The sequence below is a fragment of the Stenella coeruleoalba genome, assembly GCF_951394435.1.
Source record: "Stenella coeruleoalba genome assembly, chromosome: 1".
Lineage (NCBI taxonomy): Eukaryota > Metazoa > Chordata > Mammalia > Artiodactyla > Delphinidae > Stenella > Stenella coeruleoalba.
Genome location: NC_137169.1, coordinates 110,935,325 through 110,962,155, shown reverse-complemented (window position 1 = coordinate 110,962,155; position 26,831 = coordinate 110,935,325). Strand labels below are relative to the sequence as shown.

Sequence of the window (26,831 nt, the reverse complement as noted above, 5' to 3'; positions counted from 1 at the left end):
TTGGTATAAAAATCAGACTCTCACCTTGAGAGACACACAAACAGACATGATGTTGGGTTTGTAAACCATGTGGCCTAAAGAATTTCCCTGTCAAGCTTTCCCCGCCCCCATCCCCTGCCCACCCCACCCTGCCTCAACGCAGCCCACCTCCAGTTCCCTTGGGACTCCCACATAGCCCACTCCCAGCTCCACACCATTCCTGAGTAACCCTCTCCACTACCAAAGACAAGGAAAAAGTTCTGCCCAAGACTGGTTTGGTAGCAACTAACTTGGGAGACACGTAATTTGGGGAAGTGCTTCCTAGGTGTAGATGACGGAGAGGAAGGACAGGCAAGCCGAAGCTCTGCTGTCCAGACCAAGCCAGGCACGGGGCAGCCGCCTCCTCTGCTTTTCCCCACCACTCAGTACAGGGACCCCACCAGATCCTGCCGCGTGCTGGGCCTGGAGCGGGTGGGACCTCTTTTACCAGAGGGAGAAGTAGAGGTCAGCTCCCCTTTAGCCTCATCTCATGGTGCTCAGCTTCCCCTTTTGGGCCACCTCAGGCGCCGGAAAACACCAACGAGGAGGGAGAAGGAAAGTCAGAACAGACCTCTGCCAGTGAACTTGGGTCTAAATTTAAAATGAAAGAAAATGTTCTTAGGACTACATTTCACACCCAGCTTTGGGTCACTGAGAAGGACAGGGCCACTTTCCTAGGCTCCAGCCCAATACCAGCAGGACTTACGGAATCCAGGAGTTGTGTGTGTTGAGGAGGGGTAGCACTGCACTCTCAAGGTGAGGAAGGAGACAGGAGCAGACCCCTGTATACTCTCCCTGCACCCTGTGGCTGACAGGCACCTCCCTCCCTGGTCAGCCTCTCTGTCCCTCGTGGGCACCAGCCCCTCCCAAACCACTCCACATCTATCCAGCCTCCTCTTCCCCAGGAGAGTTAAGACACCAATCACAACATAAAAGTCATATAAAGGCCTCCTCCACTTGCCAAATAAAAAAGACAAAACCAAACTGGACACAAACACACATCAAGGAGAGACACACACACTGTGAGGGGCCGAGGGCCCCAGCAGGTCTCTGGCTTCCCGGCATGATACATTCTTGTGTAATTCAGGAACAGGGGCTCTGGGGCCCCTCTGGGGAGTGGGAGTAAAAAAATACAGAGATTACAGTCTCCCTGTGGGCTCCCAGGCAGGGCAGGGGCAGACACAATCTCTCACAGTTTTTTCTTCTGTTTTTGGTTCCACATCTGATCCCCCACTGGGGCTGGTCAGCCCCCGCTCTGCCCTTGGGGCCGGCCCCCTCCACCCTCCCAACTGCTAGGAGGGCCCTGGGCTGGGGATGCCCCAGCCACTCCTAGTGGGACCAGCAGGACAGAGTCTACCAGGGGAGATGGGATGAGGACCTGGGCAAGGAATGAGGACCCGCAGTTCCGAGATGCTGTCCTCTTGGTGGCCGGCCAGCCCTGCGTGAGCTGATCACCGGCAAGGGGCGTCCCCGTCCCAGCCGTCACCCCTTGAGGGGCTTGTCGGCCCCTCCGCTGGGGCTGCTGGCGCTGTCACTCTTCTTCCTGCGCAGGCTCTCAATCCAGCTGGAGCTGGAGCGGGTGGTGAAGCCAGAGAGCGCCAGGGAGCTGAGCCGCATGTTTTTGCCAGACATGATGAGCTCCCCGAAGCCCTCCTGGTGGGAGAAGGCGTAGCCGGAGCGCCGGGAACCCGTGCGGCCTACCCGCCTCATGCAGCGGTGCTGGGCCTTCTGCTTCTTCCTCACCAGCTGGGTGTAGCGGACCTGGCGGGGGAGGCACGAGGGAAGGAGCCTCCGTCAGCGTGGCAGCGTCAGACACCACCTCAGGGAAGGGCCCCAGAGCGCCTGGGATGGGGCAGGCACGGGCACCTCCAAGACTGCCCAGGCTGTCTGAACCCAGGAAGGGCAGAGGACAACCGTCCACGCACTTAACAGAAACTGCAGCCACAGGCGTATTTAAGCCCAAGGGCTTTCGGACACACGAGCTCCATCCCCCAAAGCAGACAGGCTGGCCTCTCACCGTGTCTGAGAGATCCGGCTTCAGGTTCAGCCTGAGGAACCGAAAGGCGACCACAGGCATGATGCAGACGACTGTGGTGAGCACGATGGTCAGCCACACGGTGGGCTGGGCCAGGGTGTTCTGGGCATTACCTGGGAACAGAGGAGTCGGGGCCTTGGGAGTCACAAAGCAGGTGCAAGGGCAGCACCGCCCCGCTGAGTTCCCCATTTCTTTTTCTGGCAGCCCTACTTCCCCAGTCTCAAAACCTAAGTCATCCCTGGCTTCTCTTTCTCTCTGCTCTCCAAATATTTATCTCCAACTTGGACTCTAGCTCCAAACTCTGAAAACAACTTCAGACCTGTTTTGTCTTTTTTTTTTTCTTTTTTTGGCTGCACGACATGCAGGATCTCAGTTCCCCAACCAGGGATCGAACCCGCATCCCCTACAGTGCAAGCGCCAAATGATAACCACTGGACCGCCAGGGAAGTCCCCAGACCTACTTCTTTAACTGCCTTAACCTGACATCTCTGTTGAACATCTAACGGGCACCTCGGTTTCACACGGCTGAAAGTGAACTACTGTTTCCTCCACCCCAGTCTGCTCCACGTCTTCCCCAGCCCAGGAGATGCCATCACCCACTAAGCTGCTCCAAGTAAAAGCCCCGGAGTCAGCCTGGTGCCTACCTCCACCATCTCAGGCCCCCATCCAATCTGCTGGCTCCATTTCCAAAATATCTATGGCATTCCACCACTTTTCACTCGACTCCAAGCCACCATCATTGTCACCTGGGTTACTGCTATAGCCTCCTAGCTGGTCTCCCTGTTTCTACCTTTGCCCTCTACCTTTTATTATCCACAAAACAGTAAGAGTGATCCTGTAAAAACATAAATCAGTTTATGACATTTCCCTGCTCAAAACCCTCTGATGATGGCTTCCTATCACATTTAGATTAAAATTCAAAGTTCTTACTTTGACCTATAAAGGCTTAAATTACCTGGACTGATTCTCATCTCTGCCCTCCTGCCTCAGCCATACCTTCCAACCTCGTTTCCTTCACTCCCCCAGCTCCTCTGCTGCTGACGACCTCCCCACAAGCCCTCACCTAAGGCTTCCATATCACTGTTTCCTCTTCCTGGGCTGTTCCTGTCCAGAGAGGCACATGGCTCACTCCTTCCCTTTATTCAGATTTCTCTGTGCCAATGTCTCTTCCTCAAAAGGGCTTTGCTGATGACCCTTGTACCTTGATGCCATTCCCCACTCTCTCCTCAAAAAAAAAAAAAAAAAAGAGAGAGAGGCTCCTGGCAAGTCAAGTGCACACCTGACAGCCTGGCATTCTGATTCCTCAAATGGCCTGCCTTTCTAGCCTCTCTTCCACTGCTTCTCAAAGGGTATTCTTGTCCCACCCTAGCTGGAGCACTCTCTATTTCCTGGAAATAAACAGCCTTTTCACACTTCCAGCTCTCTGGCTTGGAATCTGGCTCCCCAGTCCTGGCTACACCCTCAGCAGCCTCTTCTGGGGGACTATCCCTGACCACCCCACAAACAGTCATTCTGCTGACCATGAAGCCTGCCACCCCTTCGCCTCCCTTGTAGCCTGGCAGGGCTGTTCTTCATTTTCATGGATACGGAGACCCTCTGAGGGCAGGGCCTGGGTCGGATACAACTAGATCCCGACAGCACCCTGCAGAATACCTGGCACATAAAGTGTTGAATAAATGCCTACCTACCCCATTAGTCCCAGAACAACTGTGATTCCTCACTGATGCAAGAGGAAGCCACAGGCACTCACCCACAAACCGGAATTGGTTTGGAAACATGTCGAAGAGCCCATTGCTGTGCATGGCAAAGAGGATAGCAAAGTAAACCGCCAGGCTGCCCCAGATGAAGAAGTGGTTGATGGCCGTCCAGTAGCCGGTATCCAGCCCAATCTGCGAAAAGCAGTTGTTACAGGCAGAAGGAGCAACCCCCCCCACCGACAAACCCAGTCCCCCCTCCCAGGAACAGAACTGCAGTGCCCAGTGCACCCCAAGGACAGGAGCCCCACCCCTTCCAGAGGGGAGGCCAGTTCCCGGACTGCCTCCTACCTGCACACTGACCACGATGACCAGCGAAGTGGCCACGGTGACCGCAAAGGACTGGTAGTCAGCCAGCTGGGTGCCATCATCGCGGGTGGCCTCAGCAAACGCCCCATAGGGGATGAAGAACATGAGCACAGATGTGTAGATGCCCTGGGCGATGCAGATGAAAAATTCCCGCTTGTTGAAGAGGAGGTTCAGCTGGCCTGGCTCGTACAGCTTAGGGTACTCCATGCTCCGCTGCTCCGGGACATCCTGTGTGCGGAGGGCCAGCGGCACAGGAAGTCTCAGAAGGTGCCGCTTTAACTCAGGAAGGCCAAGGGCAGACTCTGTCCCCCTGCCTCTTTTTTTCTAAATTTGACAGCTATATCCGACCTCAAGCCAGCTGCCCCCAATCCATCTTTTGTTCAGCAACCCAGGGGAGTTACAGGTCAGGTGTGGCTGAGAGGGAGAACCACCCACACCCTGACCAGCTCACAGAACTGCCTTCCCAGGGACCACAGGCAGTGGGCACAAGCCTACCACTATCAGGTGGCTCCCTTGCAGCAACGTCTTTCTCCCCAGCCCGCCCGGTCATCCAACTCCCCCATACCTGATCGAAGACCCCCATAGCCAGGACTGGGAGGGAGGTATACACGATGTTATAAAGGGTGATGAAATACTGGTCATAGACGGTCTGGAAGGAGAACAGGGAGTGAGAGAGGAGTGAACATGCAGTCTTTCTTCACTACAAATCAGGCGGAGGAAGACAGCCGATGTGGCATATGTGGAGGCCTAAGGAATTTTCTGGAACTCCCTCTCCACTTCTTCAACAAGCATTTTATTAAATGCATGCATCAGACAACAGCTAGGCCCTAAGGGGACCAAGCAATGAACAGGACAGCTACAATCTCTGTCCTTAAGGAGCTTAAGGATTCGTAAGTCAGGGCAGTGGGGAGCTCACTACCTGGGCCGAGAAGCCGCAGAAGAAGCCAAACCAGAAGTGGACCATGGTGAAAGCGAAGTTCTTGTAAAAGAAATAGCAGAGGAACTTGCACATGCGCAGGTAGGACCAGCGCCCATGCACCAGCAGGAGGCGTTGCAGGAACTTGAACTGGGAGAAGGAGTAATCGGAGGCCAGGACAGCCTGGATCCCTTCCTGCCCACTGATGCCCACACCAATGTGAGCCGCTGCAGAGACAAGAGATGACAAGAGGATGAAGACAGCCACACCCTTCAGACTCACATCACATTTTGGCCCCCTCCCCCATCATTCCTCCCTGGGTCCCTCTCCCTTCCCCAGCGCCCAGCCGCCACACCTACGCAGTCCACTCACTTTTGATCATGCTGACATCGTTGGCTCCATCCCCGATGGCAAGGGTCACAGCCTTCTTGTACTTCTTAACCAGTTCCACCACTTGTGCCTTCTGCAAGGGGGTCACCCGGCAGCAGATGACAGCTTTGCAGGCACAGGCTGTCTCCAGAAACTCCAGCTCCATGTCTGCCTCTAACGCATGGGCCTGGGAACACAGAGTGCTGAGAGAGCCCCAGTCTTCTCCAGGAGAGACCTGGGGGTCAGCTCGTCCAAGTCCCTGTAAGACCACAGCCCCCCGAAGTCCAGGGAAATGGGAACATGGTAAGATCTAAGAGCCGCTCTCTGAAAAGATACTGCCGAAGCGAAGGATGACGACACTTACCAGGCTGTGCCCGTTGATGACCAGGGCGTACTCCCCAGCCACGGCTTCCAGGACAGAAGTGAGCTTGGAAGAAGAAAGCTTCTCCTGGTAGGTGAAGCCGTTGCCTACAGTGCGGGACGAGTCCATCATCTTCTCCCGGGCTTTCCTGTGAAGGGAAACGAGACCGTGTTCTGCCAGGACAGGAGCAGGGATTCAAGCCCAATCGGGGAACCTCTGCCCGACCCCCAGGTACACTGCAGAGCATCTACCTGCCCCGGGCCTTTTTACCTGAGCTCCTCCCGCACTTCCAGGACCGTGTGGCCAGTGACGATGAACACCTCCGTCATGTCGTCTGTCAGCATCTTGCAGGAATAGCCAATGTTCACGGCCGTCTCTACCAAGAGAGATTGCAGGAGCTCTGGACAGGCCCCTGACAAGGTCAGCGCACTTGCCAGCCCGATGCCCCAGGCTCATGCAAGGACTCCACTGGGCTGTGTCCAGATGCAATCTCCTCGGCCCTGCTGGTTCTCACCTTGCTTGTCCCCTGTCAGCACCCAGATCTTGATGTTGGCCAGCGTCAGGAGGGCGATGGTCTCTGGAACCCCTTGCTGAAGCTTATCCTCAATGGCCGTGGCGCCCAGCAGCTGAAAATACCACAAGGGTCCCTGGGACGAGAGTCCAGGCACGACCCCTCCTTGCCCACCCTTGGCCCGTTCTGCGGCCCATACCAGCATGTCGCTCTCAACCTCCTCGTAGACGCTGGCCAGCCGGTCCTCCCGGCTGTCCTGGGCCAGGCTGGCCTGGAGCCGTCTCTCGGCCCACTCCTCGTAGTACTCTTCATCCAGATCCTTGTAGGCCAGGACCAGGGTCCTCAGCCCTTCGCCCGCGTACTCCTGGAGAAGGAGTCAGGAGAGTCAGCCCCCAGCCCCTCCCACCACCCCGCGAGTAGCAGAACCACAGGGCTCCCTTCCTCATGCCTACATTCAGGTGGTCAGTGGTGGTGTTGAGGAGCTCTTGGGTGGAGTGGTGGAGTCTGTCCAGCAAGATGGTGTCAGCCCCTTTGCAGTACAGTCGGATCTTCCCCTCTGGATTCCGCACTACGGGTGGGGCGGGGGGAGAACGTCCCAGAAAAATTCAGGCAGGTGAAGCCCCCCAACCTTAAAACATCAAGGGTCACCCAGTACACCTCACCCATCCCGGGTCTGCATGCTGCCCCTGAATGCCCCCCGCACCCCCGTCCCGGCCTCACCTATGACTGACATCCGTTTGCGGATGTTGTTAAAGTCCAGGATGGCCAGCAGCTGGTAGGTGATGGCTGTGCCCATCTCGTGGACAGTGATGGTCTTGGGTGTACGAGAGCGGAATACGAAACCAAAGTTCCTGGCTGCGGTGACCAGAGCCCCCTCGTCTGGCGACTGGGCTTTGTAGTACAGCTCCCCTGGGTGGGAAGGAAGAACACAGGTGGTGTCAGTGGCCCTATTCTCAACCGAGTGTCCCGCCCAGGAAGCCCCAGGCAGCCACACTGCCGATCACAGCCCGAGCCCAAAGGCACAAGTCAGGTGGGGGAGAACACAAGCCAGCTCCTCGGCTCACCTTCGTTTTTCTTTTTTTTTTTTAAGGCCGTGCTATGCGGCATGTGGGATCTTAGTTCCCTGACCAGGGCTCAAACCCGTGCCCCCTGCATTAGAAGCGTGGAGGCTTAACCACTAGACCTCCAGCGAAGTCCCTCACCTTCATTCTTTTCTTCTGACATGACGGTGTGACACAGGGAAAGGAGGCGGAAGAACTCGTGCGTGTGTGGGTCCCCCATCTTGACAGCCTCCAAGAGGGTAGGGTCCCAAAATAAGAACTTCTTGTCAGCCAGAGGATTGAAGGAGAAGTTGACGGGTTCAGGCCTCTGGAGCAGGTAAGAGTGTGATCAGGAAAGGGTGGGTCACGAGGCTGCCTCCCAGGGAGGAGCTGTCCTCACCAAGATCCTGTCCACTGTGGACCTCAAGATTCCCACTTCTGCTACCAGCTCTTCCTTAGAACACCATTTCCTCCAAGCAGCTGCCATTTCCTGACCAGACAACACATCACTCCTAACCACACCAACCCTGCCCAGGCACCCTGTGTTTAACTGGCACAGACAATCACCATGGGGTCTGGACCTTACCTCTCCCAATTCAGCTTTGTGGCCCAGGACATCGAACACGTCACCTACACACAGCCAGGACAGAAGGAGGAGCACCGTCAGAGCTCGAGATCTCGCAGAGCAGGGGGAGAAGCTTCCAGCACAGGACCCCCACAGGCATCTGGAACCCGCAACCCTAGTCGCTGAGTGAATGTCACCCAGATTCACACGGCTGACTCAAAGGACAGGAGGCGCAGGCACCCTGGATCCTGAGAACCCCAGGACTGAAAGCCATGACACCCACTGCTCTCCATCCCCATCCACGCTCCAGCTCCCCTCCCCAGGACAGCTCCAATTCCACACCCACGTCCCCAGGCCTCCCAGGCCCCTTCGGGTGCCTTTCACTCTTTAGGCCTGCACAACAGACAAAGCCTCACACACTGGCCATGGGGCCTGGGTTAGTAGAGAAAGCAGTTAGGAGAGGGGCTTACTCTGCATAAAAGACCCCACACACCCTGCCCAAGCCATCCCAGCAGCCCAGCCACAAGGCCACTGCAGTGGGGCCACACTGGAAAGGCCATGGTCACATTCCAGAGACTCACAAGGGCCCTGGACAGCAACACAGGGAGAGTCTAGACTCCAGCAGGGCTGACAAGGTCCAACCTGGCTGGGGTGCCCAGGGGCCAGTGTCTTGGGCTTCTCTTCAAACAGCCAAGGAGCTCCCCTACTGCCTGGAGCTGGGATCGGGGTGAGGGCACCAGCAGAGGAGAGGGGAAGCACTGTCAGTGTCTACCTCCTGAACCGGGGCGCAGAGCAGACCCTCTCAAGTCCCACAGACCCAGGTAGGAAAGAAGTAAAACCCAAACATCAAGACAATTGTGGGAGCCCCAGTAGCACAATCCTTCAGGCGAGACGCAAGCCCTCGGTCCCTGGAGGCGCAGCCATACCGTAGCTGCGGCCGTTGATGGAGCACTTGTTGAAGACCATGATGTTCTGGGTGAGGGTGCCTGTCTTGTCGGAGAAGATGTACTCCACCTGGCCCAGCTCCTCGTTCAGGGTGGTGGTGCGGGCCTCCGCGGGCGTCCGCTTCTTCATGCAGAACATCTTCTTGTCCCAGTTGATGAAGTAGCTGTGGCCCAGGCGGATGACCTCCACGCTGCACAGGGTACAGGAGGTGAGGCTGGGGGCAGGAAGGGGAGGGGGACCCCACCCCCACGGGCCTTTGCTGCAGGCCCTCCGCCTGGGGAGAAACAAGAACGGAGTGGATACCTGGGCAAGGACACCTGGGTGGGGGAGGGCAAGGAGAGCCTAAAGGTGGGGGTCCCCGACCCTGACCCTCTGACGCTCTCCAGACAAAAAAAGGTGCAAAGGGCCTGGGCAGGCGGGACAGACGGCACAGGCAGAGGAGAGGGGACTGCGGACAAGGCACTCGACCAGTTCTTACCTCAGGACTAATAATACAGAAACCATGCAGAGAAAACAAGAGAAAGTGCAAGAGGGAAGGAAGAGAAAAAAAAAAGAGAAAAAGAAATAATGAGGGTGCTGCGCGTGCCACAGGCACACAGACGTCCCTGCAGGGAGAGGAAACTGAGGAGGCCCTGGAGCCCGTGCCTTGCTGCCCGAACACAGGCGAGCGAGCTCCTTCCGCCCGGCTCTGGGCTGCACAACCTGACCTGGGGTGTTTGGGAAGAAGGCGGGGCAGACTGAGATGCTGACTCCAGAAGGAAGCGGGGCCTCAAGAGTCTGGGGAATAACACCAATTTACAACGGCACGGGGCTCTCGGCATCCCAAGGTGTATTCACATCATCCTCTACTAGGCATTACCCTTGGGATTTGGACTGTTAGCATCTCAGAAAGGGCCCCATGTTTAGGTCCAGCACAGCCAAGCAATGGGGCCACATCTGGAACCCTGCTTCCAACCTGACTGAGGCTGCTGTCAGGATCCAGCTACCACACAAAAAATGAGCTGGCTGGAAATGCCTGAATGGCCTTTGCCCCACTCTGCTGATCACGCGTCCCCTCTCCACCCTCCCCGCAAACACACACTGTAACCTGATGACACTTAGAAACTTTCTCAGGCAGCTACCATAGGCTTAGAGTGAACTTGGATACAAAACAAAGTCAGCAAAGTCCAAAGGTGGAAAAAAAAAAAAATCAGATTGGAAACAAGAAAACCTTTAAATAGTAATGAAATACCAGAGTTGTGATGATAATGATGAACATGCTACCACCCGTTATTCGTACAGTAATTTAATTTTTAAAATGTATTTTCCAATTTTGTATCTTATATCAAAATGTCCCTATTAAGAGAATGAAACTTCTTCCCATTTTACATGAGAAATGAAAATTCTTCCCATTTTACATGAGAAAACCAAGGCCCTAAGGGACTGTGGATTCGCCTGAGGTCACGTGGCTACTGAGTAGGCAGGACTAAACCACAAGCCTTCTGAGTCTCCTCCTAATGCTCAAAAGCCCCTGTCCACTGTCCACCCTCAGCACAGAAACTCCTTATCTCCTACTCCTACTGTCAACAGCACTAGGACTCAGTGGCTAGTGGGGAGATCTGAGGACTATTTGGGGAATCTATGTGAACAAAAAACAACATATGGGAAGAGATCTGAGCATCTCTGTAAAGCATTTCCTCAAAAATGTTACAGGTTGGGAGTTCCCTGGCAGTCCAGTGGTTAGGACTCTGCGCTTTCACTGCTGAGGGCCTGGGTTTGATCCCTGGTCAGGGAACTAGGATCTCACAAGCCACGCAGCCAAAATAATAATAATAATAATAAAGTATACAATTTGATAAATTAAAAAAAGTCATAGGTTCTCTTATCTCAAGTGCAAGGCGCTAAATACAAAAATATCTTCTCTCTTCTTGCCATTCTTTCTTCCTCCTGCATCCCCCCGCCCTTCCTGTTCATTCTCCCTGTTAACATTCTCTTTCCTGCAAACATCCTAGATGTCCTCTTACTCCTATTCATGCTGTACGCCACTGCCAGCCAACACTTCCTAAAGCATTCTTTAGATTTTTTTTAAGAACCTTTTAATGGTTTACTAAGTAAAAGTCCACTGGCAAAGATTCAGGACCCTCCACAATAGGGAACAAGCTTATGTTTCCAGCTCTCTGTCTCACAGCCCCCCACTCACAGTCCATGATTCTGCCAAACTGTCCCAGGACCAACCATTCCAAGGTCCCTATCTCTGTGCCTTTGTTTCCAGCCCTCTCCTCCAGGCTCCACCTTCACCCATCCCTGCCACCATTCAAAGCTCAGTTCACCAGCAACCTCTTCAAAAATGTCCTCTCTGATTAACTATGCGGGGAGTAATGCTCTTCCAACCCTCACGGCACTTTGTGCCTCTGTGGTATCTCAGTGGGATGCATGGTAGCTCAGTGTCTTACACTGTTTGCATCTCTCCTCCCCTACCAGTTTGCTGCTTTTGAAGGCAGAGGCTGTATTACACATCAACTGTGTCCCCTTGCTTTACACATAAGGGTAACACTGAACGTGTTACAGCACTAGTTCCCATTCTGTTTTATAACATGTTCAGATTTATCTCCCTCTACTAGACTGAAGCTCCTGGAGGGAAGGAAATCCATTCTTAATACAGCTTTGTTTGTGCCACAGCACCTAGCATGCTTCTTTGCACAAAGTCTGCATGCGATAAATATGTGCTGAATAAATCAATATGGTTTTTATTCTAATACAATCCAAAGTACCAGGAAACTGTGGTGAAGTTTGCTTTGTACAAAAAGATAAACAGATAATATAAAATGTTCACAGCACAGGAAGGAGAGGACCCCAAGTTCCCTCTCGAGAATTTCATTTTCACAGAAGACAGAAGTTTGCCAAGGGACCACCTGAGCTCCCTGGAGAGACCCCAGAGCAGAGAGAGCACATACCTGACATAGAGCGATATGGGCACGACGGTGTTGAGGATGATGATGTAGGACCAGAAGGAGAGGAAGCCAGAGAAGAAGGCACTGTCCACCGCCTCATCCCAGGGCAGGTAGACCTGGAAGCGTGTCCCAACCTCGTGCTCCCAGATGGCATTGCCAATGGCTAGGATCACCCCCATGCAGACCAGAAATCCAAAAATCTGCAGAGGAATGAGAAGCAGAGGCTAAGCTGCCACTTAGGAAGCCCTCAAAACCAAGTGCATCTCTGAAGGTCACCACTGGTACCCTGAGCCCTTGAAAGCTCAGGCATCTTTTCTTCTTTTTTTTAATAAATTTATTTATTATTTATTTATTTTTGGCTGCGTTGGGTCTTCGTTGCTGCGCACAGGCTTTCTCTATTTGTGGCGAGCAGGAGCTACTCTTCATTGCGATGCACAGGCTTCTCATTGCGGTGGCTTCTCTTGTTGCAGAGGATGGGCTCTAGGCATGTGGGCTTCAGTAGTTGCGGCACGCAGACTCAGTAGTTGTGGCTCGCGGGGTTAGCTGCCCCGTGGCATGTGGGATCTTCCCGGACCAGGGCTCTAACCCGTGTCCCCTGCATTGGCAGGTGGATTCTCAACGACTGCGCCACCAGGGAAGCCCCTCAGGCATCTTTAAAATGGTGGCATGCTCTAGTGGGAAGCACCCAGAACTAGTGACAGGTTCTAGTCTGTCATTGACCATCACGTGGACCTTCTCTCACGATGTTTTCTCAACTGTATGCTGGGAGGGCTGAAATGGTTGTGTAGCTCCCACTCTGACATCCTAAAACATTTGGGAGACCTCAAAGATGGTAAGAGTGGGGGTGAGTTACTTTCAACATACCAAAGCAGCTTATTAGAAATCACCCATTTACCGGAGCTAAGCCTCTACAAGCTAACGAAAATGCCGGGACTTGCCTGGTGGTCCAGTGGCTAAGGCTCCACACTCCCATCGCAGGGGGCCTAGGTTAAATCCCTGGTCAGGGAACTAGATCCCACATGCCACAACTAAGAGTTCTCATGTTGCAACTAAAGGTCCCACATGCGACAGCTAAGACCCAGTGCAGCCATAAATAAATAAATAAATATTTTTTTAAAAAAATGCCAAGTTTCTGTAATGTTCATTATCTTATACAGATTGCCAAAAAAAGTCTTTTAACCAAGACACAAATTATGTCTTCATAAATGTAGATTTCTTAATAGTCAAAAAACTTATAAAGCTTGGAGTCCTTGAAGAAGGATCATAAGAAAGTTTTGGTGGTTTAAAAGAAAAAAATTGAGACCATTGCGTGATTTCAGACATCTATCTTCAAAGCTGCCTCCACTCTGGATGCTCTGAAGCAAAGCAGGAACCATCCGGATGCCCAAGGACTACCAGGGGGCGATGCAAGCCTTGGCCTGATAGTCTCTCAGACTGGGGTTTCTGCAAACCCTTCAAGGCCAGGGAGGAAACTGTCTCACCAGAGGCTGACCCCAGCTTTTGCAAGCTGGCGTGTGGGGGGCAGGCAGCAGGCAGTGGGAGCACAAGAAGGGGAGGAGAGCCCAACAAGGAGCTCAAATTTCTAGCCAAACAAGAGAAGGATTCAGGAATTGCCAAAAACTAAAACAGAAACTTTTCCTTTGGGATCCTTTGCTCTTGGAAGTCAGGGGAAAAGACCCTGCTATCCATCCTCCAAATGGAAATTTTTCTTTTAATTCACTCTCCATCCCCATGAAGGCCTCCTTGTCCCTGGCAAAGCAAACAGAACGTCACATGCTACACTAAGTCACCATCATAACTGGAATCCAGAGAAGGGAAGATCTGTTTTAACTTTCTTTAAGTTGTTGATTCATGCACGTTCCTAAGGTTTTTTAAATAACATCTTCCAAGTCCAAAAAGAGCCTGAAATAAACAGTCTTTGAGTGGTTGACCTGCCAGTGGCTTTAAAAGCTAAAATCTGAAGGCTGACTACTGACCAGAGAGGAGAGATGGAAGTAAAGGGACCCGCCCAGGGAGAACCAGAAGGGCAGAGGCAGAAACCACATGTGGGAAGCCTTACCCAGAGCACCAGTGTATTCATTAGGCGATCAATACTTGTTCTCTTGAATTTTGTCCTGCCGCTGTTCTGCATCAACTTAGTGTCAGGACCTAGAAAGGAATGCGAAGGGCTGGGAAAGCCAAATAACAAATCTGCCTCTGGGCTTCTGCCCCGGTCCGCAGACTACAGGACATCAGGGTGGAAGAGAGACACTGGCTGGATGAGAAGCTTGGATCCGGGGCCCACTCAGCCTCCTCCCACATTCCTGCGGGAGGGTGAAGGCAGCAACTCTCGCCCTTCTTTCTTTGGGCCCTAGGAGGCTCACCTGCGAAGATGACCAGCCCGAAGCACCATTCGGTGTTTCGCAGCACGCAGCCCCGCAGCAGCATGTTCTGGTTGCTCAGGGGGAACTTGTTCTCCTTCCAGTAGAGGGTTCCGCTGAATTTGTCCAGCTTATTGTTGGGAGGTTCGCAGATCACTTCACCTGAACAGAAGACAAGAGTGCCCCCGTTCAAGGTGCAGTCTGTAGCTTAACCCCAAGACAGCAACACAGAAAAAGAAGCTGCAGGGAGATGGTGTTAGGATGTGAGCCCATCACACACTGCTGGTGGGAGTGTGAACTGATGCAACTTTCTGGGAAAGGAATGAAGCAGCATGAACTCCTATTAAAAGTACACATATCCTCAGACCCAGTAATCCCACTTTGGGGACTCATTCTACAGAAATGATAGCATAGGGCTTCCCTGGTGGCGCAGTGGTTAAGAATCCGCCTGCCAATGCAGGGGACATGGGTTCGAGTCCTGGTCCAGGAAGATCCCACATGCCACGGGGCAACTAAGCCCATGCGCCACAACTACTGAGCCTGCGTGCCACAACTACTGAGCCCACGTGCCAAAACTACTGAAGCCCATGCACCTGGGCTCTACAACAAGAGAACCCACCCCAATGAGAAGCTCGTGCACCGCAACGAAGAGTAGCTCCCCCTCACTGCAACTAGAGAAAGCCTGCGTGCAGCAACGAAGACCCAACACAGCCAAATTTAAAAAAAAAAAAATGATAGCATAGCTCAAAACAATTTTATTGAAGCATTATTTGAAGAGCAAAAGACTGGAAACAACTGAATAGTCAGGGGAGAGCTGAACAAATTACAATACATCAATTCTATGAAACATTATAGGGTTATGAAAAAGAATGATGTAAATTTCTTTACATAGTGACATGATAAGATACTTATGATGAATTTAATAAGTACAGAAAGGCGGTTGCAGAGATTTTAGTACAGTATGATCCCATTGATTTATGCTCACGTGTCTGTATAAACAGAGAAAAGTGTGGATGAATACACACTAAACTGCCAGTTAACATGACTACCTAAGGAGACTAGAATTGGAGGGAAGGAGGGCTTTTTCTTATACATGCTACATAGTTTGTCTTGTTAGAAGGAGCATATATCATTATTCTGAGACAAATAAGAAATAAGAATAAGTTGAATTTCAACATGTACAGCAAGGAGGGAGCTATCAGCCATGAGGATCTCTTGAAATGACCATCAATTCACAAGTAAAGGATAGCCACCTGGCATTCCTGACACCCCAGCCCCCCAAAAACCCAAAAAAGTCCAGAGCGGTGCATAATCACAGGAACAAGAAGCCAAAAAGAGAAGGCACAATTTAAACCCCCAAACCCACCCACCTCCTCTACCTGAAAGCTGCTTCTCCAAAATTACTCACCATCAAACTTGGCAAGCTTACTGATGTCTCCCAATTCCGAGGTGACTGGAATCGCCTGCCGTACTTTCATGTTGGTCTCTCTGGAAGGACAGTGTCCCTGAGGCCTGGTTCCCTTCCCTTCCTCTAGACTCTACCTGGGGGCACCTGACCATGGAGGACCACCACCCCGCCCCCCTGCAGGCATTACTAGGTAGGTAATTCTTTTACACACCCCAAAGGCTTTCTTACCCATCAATTTTCCAAAAGGTACAGAGCCCAGACCTGGGAACCTCTTTCAAAAACAAGCTTGTTACCCCAAAGGAGGCAGAAGGAGATGTGTGACACTGAGCATGCGACTTACCCATCGAGTTCTGCTGTCTCTATGTAACACAGCCCATGGGGCTCACTGCTGGAAAGGAGGAGGAGATCCGCCTAGAAAGAAAACCTAGTGAGAAGGCCAAAGACCCAATCCTCCACCCGCAATGGACTCTTTGATGATCCCTCCTTCCACTAAGCACTCTTGGTTTGCTTAGTCCCAAGCATGTGAATGGCTAGAAAGGAGGCATATTAATATGACACGGAAGCTTCCCACTCAAGAAAGTTTCCTCCCATATGTGTTTAAGAGGCAATAGTCAATCAGGAAAGACTCATCCCTTTCTGCCAAAGTAAAGGGAGAGCACTGTAGGCCTAGAGGGGCACCTTGTCCCTTACCGCCACAAACTGGTTATTTTCTAGCTTGATAATATCACCAACACAGACATTCATCCACTGCTCTTGCTGGAGGCTGAGGCAATGAGAAGATAGAGAAGAGGCTGTCAGTAGCTAGAAAAGTTCCCAGGGGACCCCTTTCTTCCCCAAGGCCCTCAGTCTCCAACAGGCACTCACATTCCATTGATCAGCACCTGAGACTGACGGTTATTCACCTGGTTATCACTCTTGTGGCGGAACTGAAGAGAGGAAAGAAAGGTAAGACACCTTCTCCCGCTCCGAGGAACTTAGATGATCAGTGGAATGCAGAGCATGCTGGGTACTACCTTGTCTACACCTATTCACAGGTCTACTCTCTCCCTGACTCCCCCTCCCTACTCTTGGCCAAGATATCATGGATCTAGCTGGACCAGGTAAGGAATGGCAAGGTCACTGAGGAATTGTGCTGGGTGGAGGAAAGTGAGTTGTGGGGTGGGGGGTGGGAAAAAGGTATAAGAATGAAAACAACTCACATAGTCATCAGTGGCATCTTTAACAGCTGTGATTGTGAGGACAAGAACCAAAGGCACAATGGTGGTGAACCAGGAGAGGGAGGAGATCTGTGGGATCAACTGAAAAAAGGAAAGAAAAGGCATGCTTCCGAGGCCCCGTCCTCGTTTCCCCTAGACCTTTCTCTTCCTTGACTTTATATCGCTTTGTGAGTTGCAAAGGGTTTACCGCAGGTCACTTACCTGCAGAATGAGAAGGAACAGGAAGTAGGTATTGGCAACTTCCTGGAACTGCTCAAAGAGGTTGACAGGCAGGAAGGTGAGAATATTGTACTTGGAGGTCTTGATGCAGTTACTCTGTGGCAGTGGGAGAAAAGATAATGAGGCAGCCTCCAACCCCAACCCAGAATGAGACTGAGGCTGCCTCCTCCGTCCACACTTTCCAAACCTCTGTCCCCAAAAGCCAGTGACCAGAGGTGTGGGAGGGCGAAAGAGGAGGAGGGGTCAATGTATCCTGCTTCACTGACAGGTGAAGGCCATGAAAAATTCAGCACACAGCAGGTGGAGAGTGGCGAGGAGGCTGCCTTCCCCTCCCTCAAGCACTCTCCCAGCAGTCAGCCCTGTGTCCCAGCCTAGGACAGAGGGGATGCACCTTTCCCCTTTCTGACTCAGGAGGAGAGCACAGGTGGTCTAGAGCCACTTACCGCATACTGGAATCTCTCATTGTATTCTCGGTCATTGGCCCGCGCCCTCCTTTCTTCTTCTGCAACAGAATGATGCTGCAGTCAGGAGCAAACTGAGGCCTGGCCCAACACCTTGTCAGGCCCACCCCACTCTATGGGTTTTCCACTGAGGGGCCTTGGTTCCTTCCACAGCACACAGTTTTTAAGGAGTTAGCACCACACCTGAGGTGCCACTAAATTCTTCCCTCTAGTCCACCTCTCACCACCAGCCTGACCACTGGGCTCTGCAGGTATTACATTCTCAGGACAAGATGCCTTCTCCTTTCCTCACCAACAACCGTCAAGGTCTTCCACTGGGGGGACACTCAGTTTCTCTCCCCCATCCCTTTAATTAATGCTGTAGGAATTAACGGCATTGGGTATCTCCAGAGGAACAGTAGCTGAAGACACCAAGCTTCCTTCTCCTGGAAACCCCTGCAGATCAAGCCACGGTACTGCCCTCCTCCTAACCTAGTGGGTGGGGTGGGTGGCAAGACAGAGGGTCACTGTGCCCTGGAACTGCTCTGCGGCAGCATCCCAGCCCCACGTGCAGTCCCCCCTACAGAAGCCTCTGCTTGTCACATGTCATCAGCAGCGGCTTCTGACTGGCCCACAATGACATCATCTTATTTCAAAGCTCATCTTCAGTATGAGCTGAAGGGGGCTGGTCAGGGATATGGGTCATGCAGACTGAGACAGAAATTGAAAGAGGGAGGAATGGGATGTAGTTGAAGCAGTTGCTCTCTAAGCGTAACCTTTCTTGTGCCATCTGCACATATTTCCCCTAAAAAACACATCTGTCACTGAATGACAAATGAACTACACCTATTCTGAACACCCACATATCTGGGACTGCAGGCACCAAGTTCAGGTCCCAGAATATGGGGCTGTCCTAGGAAGTGTTCTCCAGCCCATCTCCCGTGGTCAGGACCATAGGCTGAAAAAGGGGGTACCCTGGTTAGGCAGTAAACATAATGCAAACCGGTCCTGGAGCCAAAGGCAGCATTCCAGACGCCTTCCCTCACCCCCTCCCAAGCCCCCTGCAGAGCACACTGCAGTAACAAAAACCTCAGACCGAAGCATCCTCTGCCTACCCAGAGTGCTCCTTCCCTGCGTGGTCACTTTACTCCCAAAACTTCCCCAGAGGGGACCCCTCAGGCTGAGTGCCTGTGCAGTCACCAAAGACCATGCAAAAGGAGAGGCAGGGACCAAACGCTTCGGAGTCAGGATCTCTGAGTCTGCAGAGGACAAGGGAAGGCTGGGGGAGGCCGGGGACAAGCGAATGTGAGGGAGGAAGGGGGTAAATTACGGGCTCGGGAGAGCTGCCAGTCGCTGCCTCCTGTTACCTGTCGCCCAAGAGGGCTTCTTTCGGCTCCAGGAGGGGGGAGCCCCGGCCCGGGCCCACTTCTCGGGCATCTCCTTGGGGACCGTCATGATCCCAGTTTGAGCGGGGGAAGGGCGGTCTGTCTGTCGGTCTGTCCTCGGCCTCAGCGGCTCCGATGGGGCGGCCCCCCAGGGAGGCACCGGAGCTGCGGCAGCTCAGAGTGGAGCCCCGGCCGTGTGGCGCGCGCCCCACCTGCAGCCCCGGCCATCCTCCCGGCCGCCCGCACCCAGCGACGCCGCGCGCTCTGCTGCGCCACCGCCGCCCCCGATGTCCCCCGCGGACGCCAGCGCGCTCTGAGTGGCCCCGGACACGACTTGCACTCCCTGGGCTCCGCCCCCGCCCGCTCCCCCGACTGCAGGGGTAGCAGCCTGCCAGCGCGCCGCGTAGGCGAAAGCCAGCACGGAGTCCCGCCTCCCTCGGCCCGGCCAATGCGGGTGAGGGGACTGCCAGCGTTGTCCGGGGCAACCGCTTTCATCCCACCGCCTCCCACCCCCACCCCCGCCCTCAGGAAAACAAGGAGGACCTGGCCTTGGATGGGAAAATGAGGGGAGGAAACGAAGTGCGAGGACGGAGAGGAGATGGTGGGAACACAGCACCCCGGGCTCCCCAGACCACAGAATAGGAGCTCCAGGTGCCCCAAGATAAGAGTTTATGTGTTTGGGGGTGAGGGGCAGGCACTCAGCACCCTCCTGGGGAAGAACCCAGCTTAGGGAATCAAGGCGAAGAATTCGGTTTCCTAAGGCTCCCCCCAGGATGGATAGGGGCTGCAATCTACCCTCCTTCAGGCTCATTACCTGTCGTCCCTCTTCCTTTGCTCCCTGAGTCATAATAACACCCACTCTTGATGGTCCCAGGGATTCCCCCCGACCCCGCCTCCTGCCTGTCTTACCTGGGGGGCGCTTTTTTGCACACAGTGCCATCTCACCCAGCAAGGTCCCAGCAATCCCATGGGAGACCCTGCAGGAACGTGACATATGCGTGAGGTCAGGAAACTGAGGGTAACCTTCATTCCCCTTTTCAGACTCCTCCTGAGGGTTTTCTTCCCCAGTTCTGACCTTGCCCCTCCCCCAGCCTTCCCCACTAACTCCACAGCAACACTCTGCTCTTACTGCCCTGATAGGTCCCTGAGAAAGAAGAGGGAACTTCCCCACCACCTCCCCCAATGCCTCTGCCTTGGATAACATGAGGTGACTGACCGTTTACAAAAACCAAGACCTGCTGGGAAAGGAAGGGGGCAAAGAGAAGAGGCCAGATATTGACAGAAGGGGCACAGCTCTCAAGGTACCCATCCCAGGGACAATGGATGCCCCATGTGCCCTCCTGGTGGCGGTGAGTGGGTGCCTGTGTTTACTGGAAAGCAGAATTTCCACTAAAGGGTGGGGTTGAGGGAACATGAGCCAGGAAACACCTGGCAGAGCATCAGGAAACAGGGTGGGCAGGCCCCACCCTTCTCAAAAAGCTTATAATCTTCCCATCCCCCCCCCCATTACTGGGGCTTCCATTATCACCTCCTCCAGGGGAGCTCACTTTAGAGGCTTGGCCTTCATTTCCTGCACACAGTCCCCAAACCACTTCCTCTCAGTCTGGGTTAGCTGCCCTTCTGGGCCAGCAAAGGGGTCTTTTCAACCCTGCTGGGGAGTCATCCCTATCTCCCTCTCTCTCTCACCCCAAGCCTAGTCCAGTCAGTCTGGCACTGGGTGAAAGCTCAGGGAGCATCAGTCAGATGGACCTCTGCTTCTTTCTATCTCCCCATGTCCTTCCTCTCACCTAAAAAGGTAAAAGCCCTGGCCTATAAGACAGGGTCACAGAGCCTCATCCCAGCTTAGCTCAAAGGAAGCTGCCAGCGAGGTCCTGGGTCCTCTTGTCCACCTCCTCTTTCTTTGTCTGGGTGGAAAGCCTTCCTACCCCTTGGTTCCCCTGTCTCCAGCCTCCTGGGAACACCCTGCCAGCCTGTCAGCCCTAAGAGATACTAATTGTCTGTCTGCCCAGCCTCTATAATTACACACTATGGCCAAGGCCCTGTCACCCACACCAATTCTTCGTTCACTAAGCCGGACTCCCTTCCTGAACCCCAGTCAGGCATATACCTAGAGCCAGAAGTCCTTTTCCTCTCTGACCCTCCCCAACCCTGGCAACCAAGGGAAGAAGAAAAACCTCATCCACGTTTTCAAGATGCCAAGCCTTCCTACAGGGCCCCCAGCCAGGGTCTCCACCCAGTCTAGAGTATGAGTCATAGGAGGGTGGGGCATGGAGAGGTTAAAAGAGAGGATGCAAGGGTGGGCATCACAAGTTCCATAGCCAGCCCCGCCCTCAGGGAGGGAGGCAATCAAGAAACACTATCAGCCTGAAGATCTGGGTTTGACTCCTATGAAAGAAAGAGTTAATGAAGGAGCCGCACAGGCTGTCAGGAGTCTGGACACCTACCAGGAAAGTTGTTTTACCTCTAAGACCCTGGGGAGACTGAAAGCTGGCTGGCCCCAGACTTCATCCCCTCTGGGGTGCCATAATAGGGAAGGAAAGGGAGGGGTGAGACCTGGGAACAGGGACCCTCTCTCACTTCTCCTTCCCAGTCTCACACAGCCTGGGTTTTCTGAGCCCAGGCCCATTAGCCACGTGGCTCTGCCCCGTCACCCTGCCCCAGCCCCCTCTGCAGCCACATTTGGGATAAAAATAGCCAGCTCTGGGAAGAAGGCAATGCTCCATGGAGGAAAACGGCTCCTCCTCTAGGCCTGGCCCCTGCTCCCCTCCAGCCCAAACCCAGGAAGCCTGACCCCTTCTTTTAGAGGAAGCTGGCAGGGATATTTATGGGCAGGTCAGGGAAACAGAAGAGAATGGAATCCAAGACCCCCGGCTCACTTGCCACCAACGCCTGGCCACTTTCCATGGCCAAGGACAGAACCCAGGACTCTCCCCCAGCTCTGGACTCCCAGAGCTAGCACCTCGCCTTGCACCCTTGGTCTTCCTCACGCACAGAGACCTCCACCTTACAGAGACAACGCCTACCACCCCCAAACTCCCTTCTCCAGGCACCCAAACCCTCGGACCCCGGGTACTCCCCTCACCCCCACGACTCTGGCCGGTTCTCCCCTCTCCGCTGCTCCATAAGCTTCTCCTCCACACTCCCGCGCCCCTTTGCTGGTCTCCACGCGCCCATTCAGCACCCCACCCTCCCATCCTGCGGACGGCCTCCCGAATCTCCCCCACCCTTAGGCACCCAACACCATCTTCTCTCCAATCATCCACTCCCCCTCCTCCGTCTCACCGCAGCTCCGACTCCCTGTCCCCTGTCCTCCCCTGCCCACACCCCCCGCCCCGGCCCCTCCAGTCCCGAGTCCGCGTCCGCAGCAGCATCTCCCCCTGCCCTCCCGGCCCCGCGCTCCTGGGCTGCTGCCCCCGCCTTGCCAAACCTCACCTCAGCGCTCAGCGCTCGGCGCCCGCCCCGGCGGCCACGTCCTGCCCATGCCGGGGGCTGGGGCGGGGGGCGCTCGGCTCAGCTCCCCGCGGGCTCCCGCCCCCCCAGCTACAGCCCCTCTCCCCCCAGGGCCTCGGCCCGCTACTTTGTGTCAGTTTCGGCCACGGCGGGGCGGAAGTGACGGAGGTGGCGGGAGAGGGCGGGGGGCGGGAGGGGGTTTTGGGGAGGGATGAGGGAGAGGGAAGGCGGGAGCCGCCATCTTTGTGCGGGGCAGGGGGAGGGTCTTAACCCCTCTGATGCTCCTCCGCGGTGTGAGGCCGCTGTCCCCGTCCCAACCACTCTCCGATCCATCCCCGGTCAAAAAAAAAAAAAAAAAAAAAAAGTCTGGAGGCGAGATAGCGCTGAGATTTTTTTTTTTTTGGAAAAAAAGGAAACAGAAGAACTCTGTTTATCTGCTAATGTGTGAGAGACTTAGGGGAGCGGTGAACGACGAGAATTTTCCTCCGCACCAGCTTTCTTTACCCCTACGCTCATTCCCTCTGTTCCTTCGCCTTCTCTCCTCGCCCTGGCTCATCTCACTGTTCACCCTCTCCTTCAATGACACAGCCCGGAATGTCTAGGTATTGGGTCAGTGCGTCAGTTTCTCCCGCTTGCTCTCCCAGTCTCCAGGCGCTTGCATGCCTGTGTTCCTCCGGCGGCCCTCCCTTTTTTCCCCCACCACGCCCCCTTGGTGGAGGCGGCTCCCCGTACCCCTAATTACTATCTGCGGGGTGCTGAATCTCTGCGAGGCGCCCCAGTGAGCGGAAAGGCGGGCGGCGCTGAGGTTACGAGAGCAAGGAGTCAGGCAGTGGGGACCAAGCTTTGGAGGAAGTCCCCTGGGTTATGCCCCGCACTAGATGGTCGGCCCCCACGATCCTGCGGATTTCCGCAGCCTTCCCAATCCGGGTTCCAGGGTGCGCACCCTCTGGCGGCTACTTTGAGGAACTGCGTTCCTGGAAGTCCAGGGTCCGAAAACCTGCCTGGGGCAGGAGGCGATGAAAAGCCTAGGTCCCTTACCTGATCCTCTTCAATTCTCCCTGTCCAGGCATCCTCCCCAGTTTAGGAGGAAGCGATGCCTAGATGAATAAACGGAGAAGCTGCCCAGGTCCTGGTGTATTAATAAAGAGAACAAACATCTTGTCACCAGGCATGGGTCTCTGGCCCTCTTCAGTGTCCATGAGGGAGGTGAGGACTGTCATGTCAGAATCACAGCTTACTCTCCTGCACCTGAATTGCGGCAGGACTTTCCGAGTCTGAGGCTTCAGGTTGGGCACACTCTAAATCCTGAGCTGGCTCTGAGTGTTCAGGATGGTGCAGAGCCACCAGCTGCTAGTGTGTGGCTGTGCTAAGTGTGGCCCTCCCTAGAGGGCCTACCACCAGCCATTGCCAGCGCTACAAGAGAAGATCAGAAGGGCGATATCAGGGTGAGTCCCTTAGCCTTCCCTCTGAAGAACTGGCGGTAGTAGTAAGAGAACTCCCTAAAGCAATTCCTGGGGTGATAGACACCAGAAAGAAGGTGTCTTGGCACCAGAGCATAGCACTTAAAGAGGAGACTCCAGGAGAGCTTGGTCCAGCCTCTTGCCTTAGGGAAATATCTGAATATCTGTGTTTTGTTGATGAGATTACTAATGTCCAAACAGGTAATGTGATGTGCCCAAGAACACAACCTCTAAATGTCACTGTTTCAATGAAAAGAGTGGAGGGGGAGGCAGGGGACAAAAGAGAAAGGGAGAACTTGGGCTTAGAGGAGGTTCACTGTCCTAAGAGGCCAAGAGAACTATTTAAAAGGAAGATCTGGGGACCAAGGCTTAGAGCCTTTAGCAGAGGGATGAGTGGAAGGACAGCACCAGGGCAGGCCGTCTCTCACCTGAAGACTTCAGGGCCCCAGCCAGCCATGTAGGTGAAAAGCCGTGGGTCGAGGTCCCAGGCAGGGTTGATTGGGAACCCACAGCTGGCACCCATGGATAGCCTGATGGCCAGGATCAGCAACCCCACTACCACAGGCTCCACACGCGCAGGCACTCCCTTGTTCCGTGCGTCCAGGATGGCTAAGATCCCCACAGTCAGCATCCAGGTGCCCAGAACCTTGGAGTGGACAGAGGCAGAGGGGCTCCCATCAGCTGTCAGGTGCTCCATCTGCCCTATCCCACCCAAGCACTCCAGGCTACCACCCCACGTCATCTGACTTTGTCCAACACAGGCAGCTGGGGAAGATGAGGTGCAAACATAAATGCAACCCCACATCCCACCCAGAGCCTGAACAATAGGCTGAGGTCCCGGGGGACAAGGGCAAAGGTTGTGGCTTTCCCAAATCACCCCCTCATGCCTACCTGATCCAGGAAGCCATTGCTCAGGGACAGATAGGGGGCAGGGTAGGTGACAAAGATGGAGGCTGTCTCCTTGGGACCAGTCACTGTCAGGTTCCCACCTGTATAGTTCTGTAGGGCATCTGCAGGGTCATCTTTGCTCATTCAAAACTGCTCTAAGGCACCCTTGCCCACACACAGGTGTCCCCAACCCTGTTCTCTCTGTTACCATGATAGAGAGCATATACCTATGCTCCAGAGGCACAGAAAGCGGATAGCAACTGCACCAAGGAGTAAATGGGAAACTTGACCCAGGGGAGGCATCCCAGGAGGCACATGACCAGGGAGAAGGCTGGATTCAGGTGGGCCCCTTCAAAGATCAAGAAAAGAAAACCAATATCCATTGTGTCACTGCCAGGCACTGTCACCAGGTAACACTGCTACTCCTCCCCACAACTCTTAAGAAGACAAATGTTACTCTTCCCATCATATAGATTAGGAAGTTGAAGCTCAAGGAGGTTAAGCAACTTGTCAAGGTCACACAGTGAAGCCAAGTTTGAACCTGGGTCTGTCTGCTCTTTCCACTACAGCACTTGACGCAATGTGTGCCTGGGGGACGAGCAGGTGAGGTCCTGAGCAAAGGTGAACCCCCAAGGGCTTAGGTGGGGGACAGAAGAGGAGAGTACTTACCCTTGATGCTTTGCCACAGATCTCCATCTATGTGAGTGGAGGATTAATGTGAAGAAGCGGGATGGCAAGATACAGAAAGGGAAGGGACTGGACTGGGCCAAAGGCATATCTCAGTCCAGGTCACTGGTCAAGCTCAAGGAGATAATATCTATGAGTCACCAAAGGATCTGCCTTTTCACAATTACCACACTCAAGTACACAATCCTACCCCGTCTGATGACCAGACCTCACCCTCCTTACCTGAGACATTACCACTGATGTAGATGGCTAGCCTAACACCCAGAGAGCTAGCCAGAAACATGATGAAGAAGTTGCCTTTGGTTCCTCCACTGGTGACAGCCTGGGCCAAAGTCCCCTGTATGAGGAGCTGGTAGAGAGAAGGAAGATGAGGAAGAGGGAACCAAGAATAAGGAGCCTGGTGGACCAACAGGAGAGAGGGACTGGGAAGGTGAGGGGAGTGGCCAAGAGAGATGAATGGACTTGAGAGATCAGCAAGAAAAAGCAGAAAGAGGGAAGGGGAAAAAATGGGAGAAGCAGAGAAAGAGTAAAGAAAGGGGAGGAGGATAAGAGATGGAAAGGGACAGGCATAAAAATGAGGGAGTAGGAGAGGGATAAAAGGGACAAGAGCGGGGAAAAAGAGAAATGATGGAGAGTTGAAGCGGGACACCAGGAGGAAGAGATAAGGATGCTAGGAGGAGCCAGAAACTTTTGCCCACCTCCCCTCTTTCCTTCCCCCAATTACCCTGCCTACTGTGAGCACAAACACACCCAGAAACTCTGGCCAGGCACTGCCGGGCCAGGATGCTGTGGATCTGAAGCCGGTCCTTGACTTGGGCCAGGGACTGAGTGTAGGCCATGGTGGGGACACCTTATCTCTGGTTACCACTCCCTCTGTCTGCATAGGTGCACTGCTGCTACACAGCTTCTGCCTCTCAGGGGCAAAGATAAGGAAAAGACTTTAAAACCAATTATCTCAGTTACTGAACAGCAGCTAATGTCTGTCTGTGCATGAGTGGAAGCTAGGGAGGGAGAAGGTCTATGGGCAGTCTCTGTGCACAACTAGAGCCTGGAGTTTGCCCAGCCTCTGTCTCCTCTGTCTCTCATCCCCAGTCCTCCCAGGAGGAGCCTCCCCTTATGCTGAAAAACTGGGAGGAGTAGGCTGCTTCATGTACATTAGTTCTCTTGGTGCTCAAGACAGCTGTGGAAAGTAGTATTGTACTATCGCTCCTGCTCTGCGGATGAGGATACTGAGAGAGCCTTAGAATTCCCCAGGCCACACAGCTAGTTAACAGCTAAGTTTGAATTCAAATGCAGGTCTTCTGACACTCCCTCTGATATTCCACAATGCCCCTCATGTGGAACGTGAAGTCTTCCCCCAAACCATTTGGATGCTTGGGAAATTCAATATGCCTCCAGAGAGACTGGGCTGAAGACCGCAGGCTGCAGGAATAAAACCCACATAAGGAATGCTTGTACTTTGATGCAGTATCACCTTGACTAGAGAATGCTCTGTCTTTGTGTCTCTTGCCATGGCTCCAGATGAGGGCTTCATGCCCACGCTGAGCTCCACCTCCCCTTCTCT

General features: G+C 53.8%; 2 protein-coding genes across 4 annotated transcripts; both read right to left on the bottom strand.

Annotated features, from left to right (window-relative positions):
- Positions 1–112: 112 nt before the first annotated feature.
- ATP8B2 (ATPase phospholipid transporting 8B2) lies at positions 113–22,371 on the bottom strand. Of its 3 annotated transcripts, XM_079934332.1 has the most exons (29): positions 22,215–22,371; positions 19,692–19,759; positions 18,765–18,947; positions 17,401–17,459; positions 16,940–17,053; positions 16,721–16,819; positions 16,386–16,447; positions 16,212–16,284; positions 15,862–15,932; positions 15,522–15,601; positions 14,117–14,275; positions 13,813–13,901; positions 11,757–11,953; positions 8,805–9,013; positions 7,900–7,943; positions 7,476–7,641; positions 6,994–7,182; positions 6,726–6,841; positions 6,473–6,637; positions 6,277–6,388; positions 6,033–6,138; positions 5,766–5,910; positions 5,405–5,588; positions 5,036–5,259; positions 4,682–4,765; positions 4,099–4,344; positions 3,804–3,942; positions 2,036–2,166; positions 113–1,779 (listed from the first exon to the last, which is right to left on the bottom strand). In XM_079934332.1, the coding sequence occupies exons 2-29, from the start codon at positions 19,720–19,722 to the stop codon at positions 1,501–1,503; spliced, it is 3,756 nt and encodes a 1,251-aa protein (XP_079790458.1). In that variant the 5' UTR covers positions 19,723–19,759; positions 22,215–22,371; the 3' UTR covers positions 113–1,500. The 3 variants fall into 3 exon arrangements, with proteins under 3 accessions (XP_079790458.1, XP_079790460.1, XP_079790459.1); XM_079934334.1 differs by lacking the exon at positions 18,765–18,947; XM_079934333.1 differs by lacking the exons at positions 19,692–19,759; positions 22,215–22,371 and having other exon boundaries at positions 18,765–19,256.
- Positions 22,372–23,623: 1,252 nt separating this feature from the next.
- AQP10 (aquaporin 10) lies at positions 23,624–26,106 on the bottom strand (the record flags this gene model as incomplete). Its single annotated transcript, XM_079944392.1, is given in 8 exon segments — positions 23,624–23,645; positions 24,121–24,338; positions 24,584–24,702; positions 24,789–24,807; positions 24,811–24,929; positions 25,490–25,616; positions 26,001–26,027; positions 26,029–26,106. Coding segments are annotated over 8 exon segments (729 nt in total).
- Positions 26,107–26,831: the final 725 nt, after the last annotated feature.

Excerpts from the sequence above, each read along its gene's own strand:
- ATP8B2 (XM_079934332.1), bottom strand. The coding sequence starts at position 19,722 with ATGGCACTGTGTGCAAAAAAGCGCCCCCCAG. Across the intron at positions 5,911-6,032 it reads GAAGTGCGGGAGGAGCTCAG|GAAAGCCCGGGAGAAGATGA; the intron begins GTAAAAAGGCCC and ends TTCCCTTCACAG. Across the intron at positions 1,780-2,035 it reads AGCCGGATCTCTCAGACACG|GTCCGCTACACCCAGCTGGT; the intron begins GTGAGAGGCCAG and ends CTCCCCCGCCAG.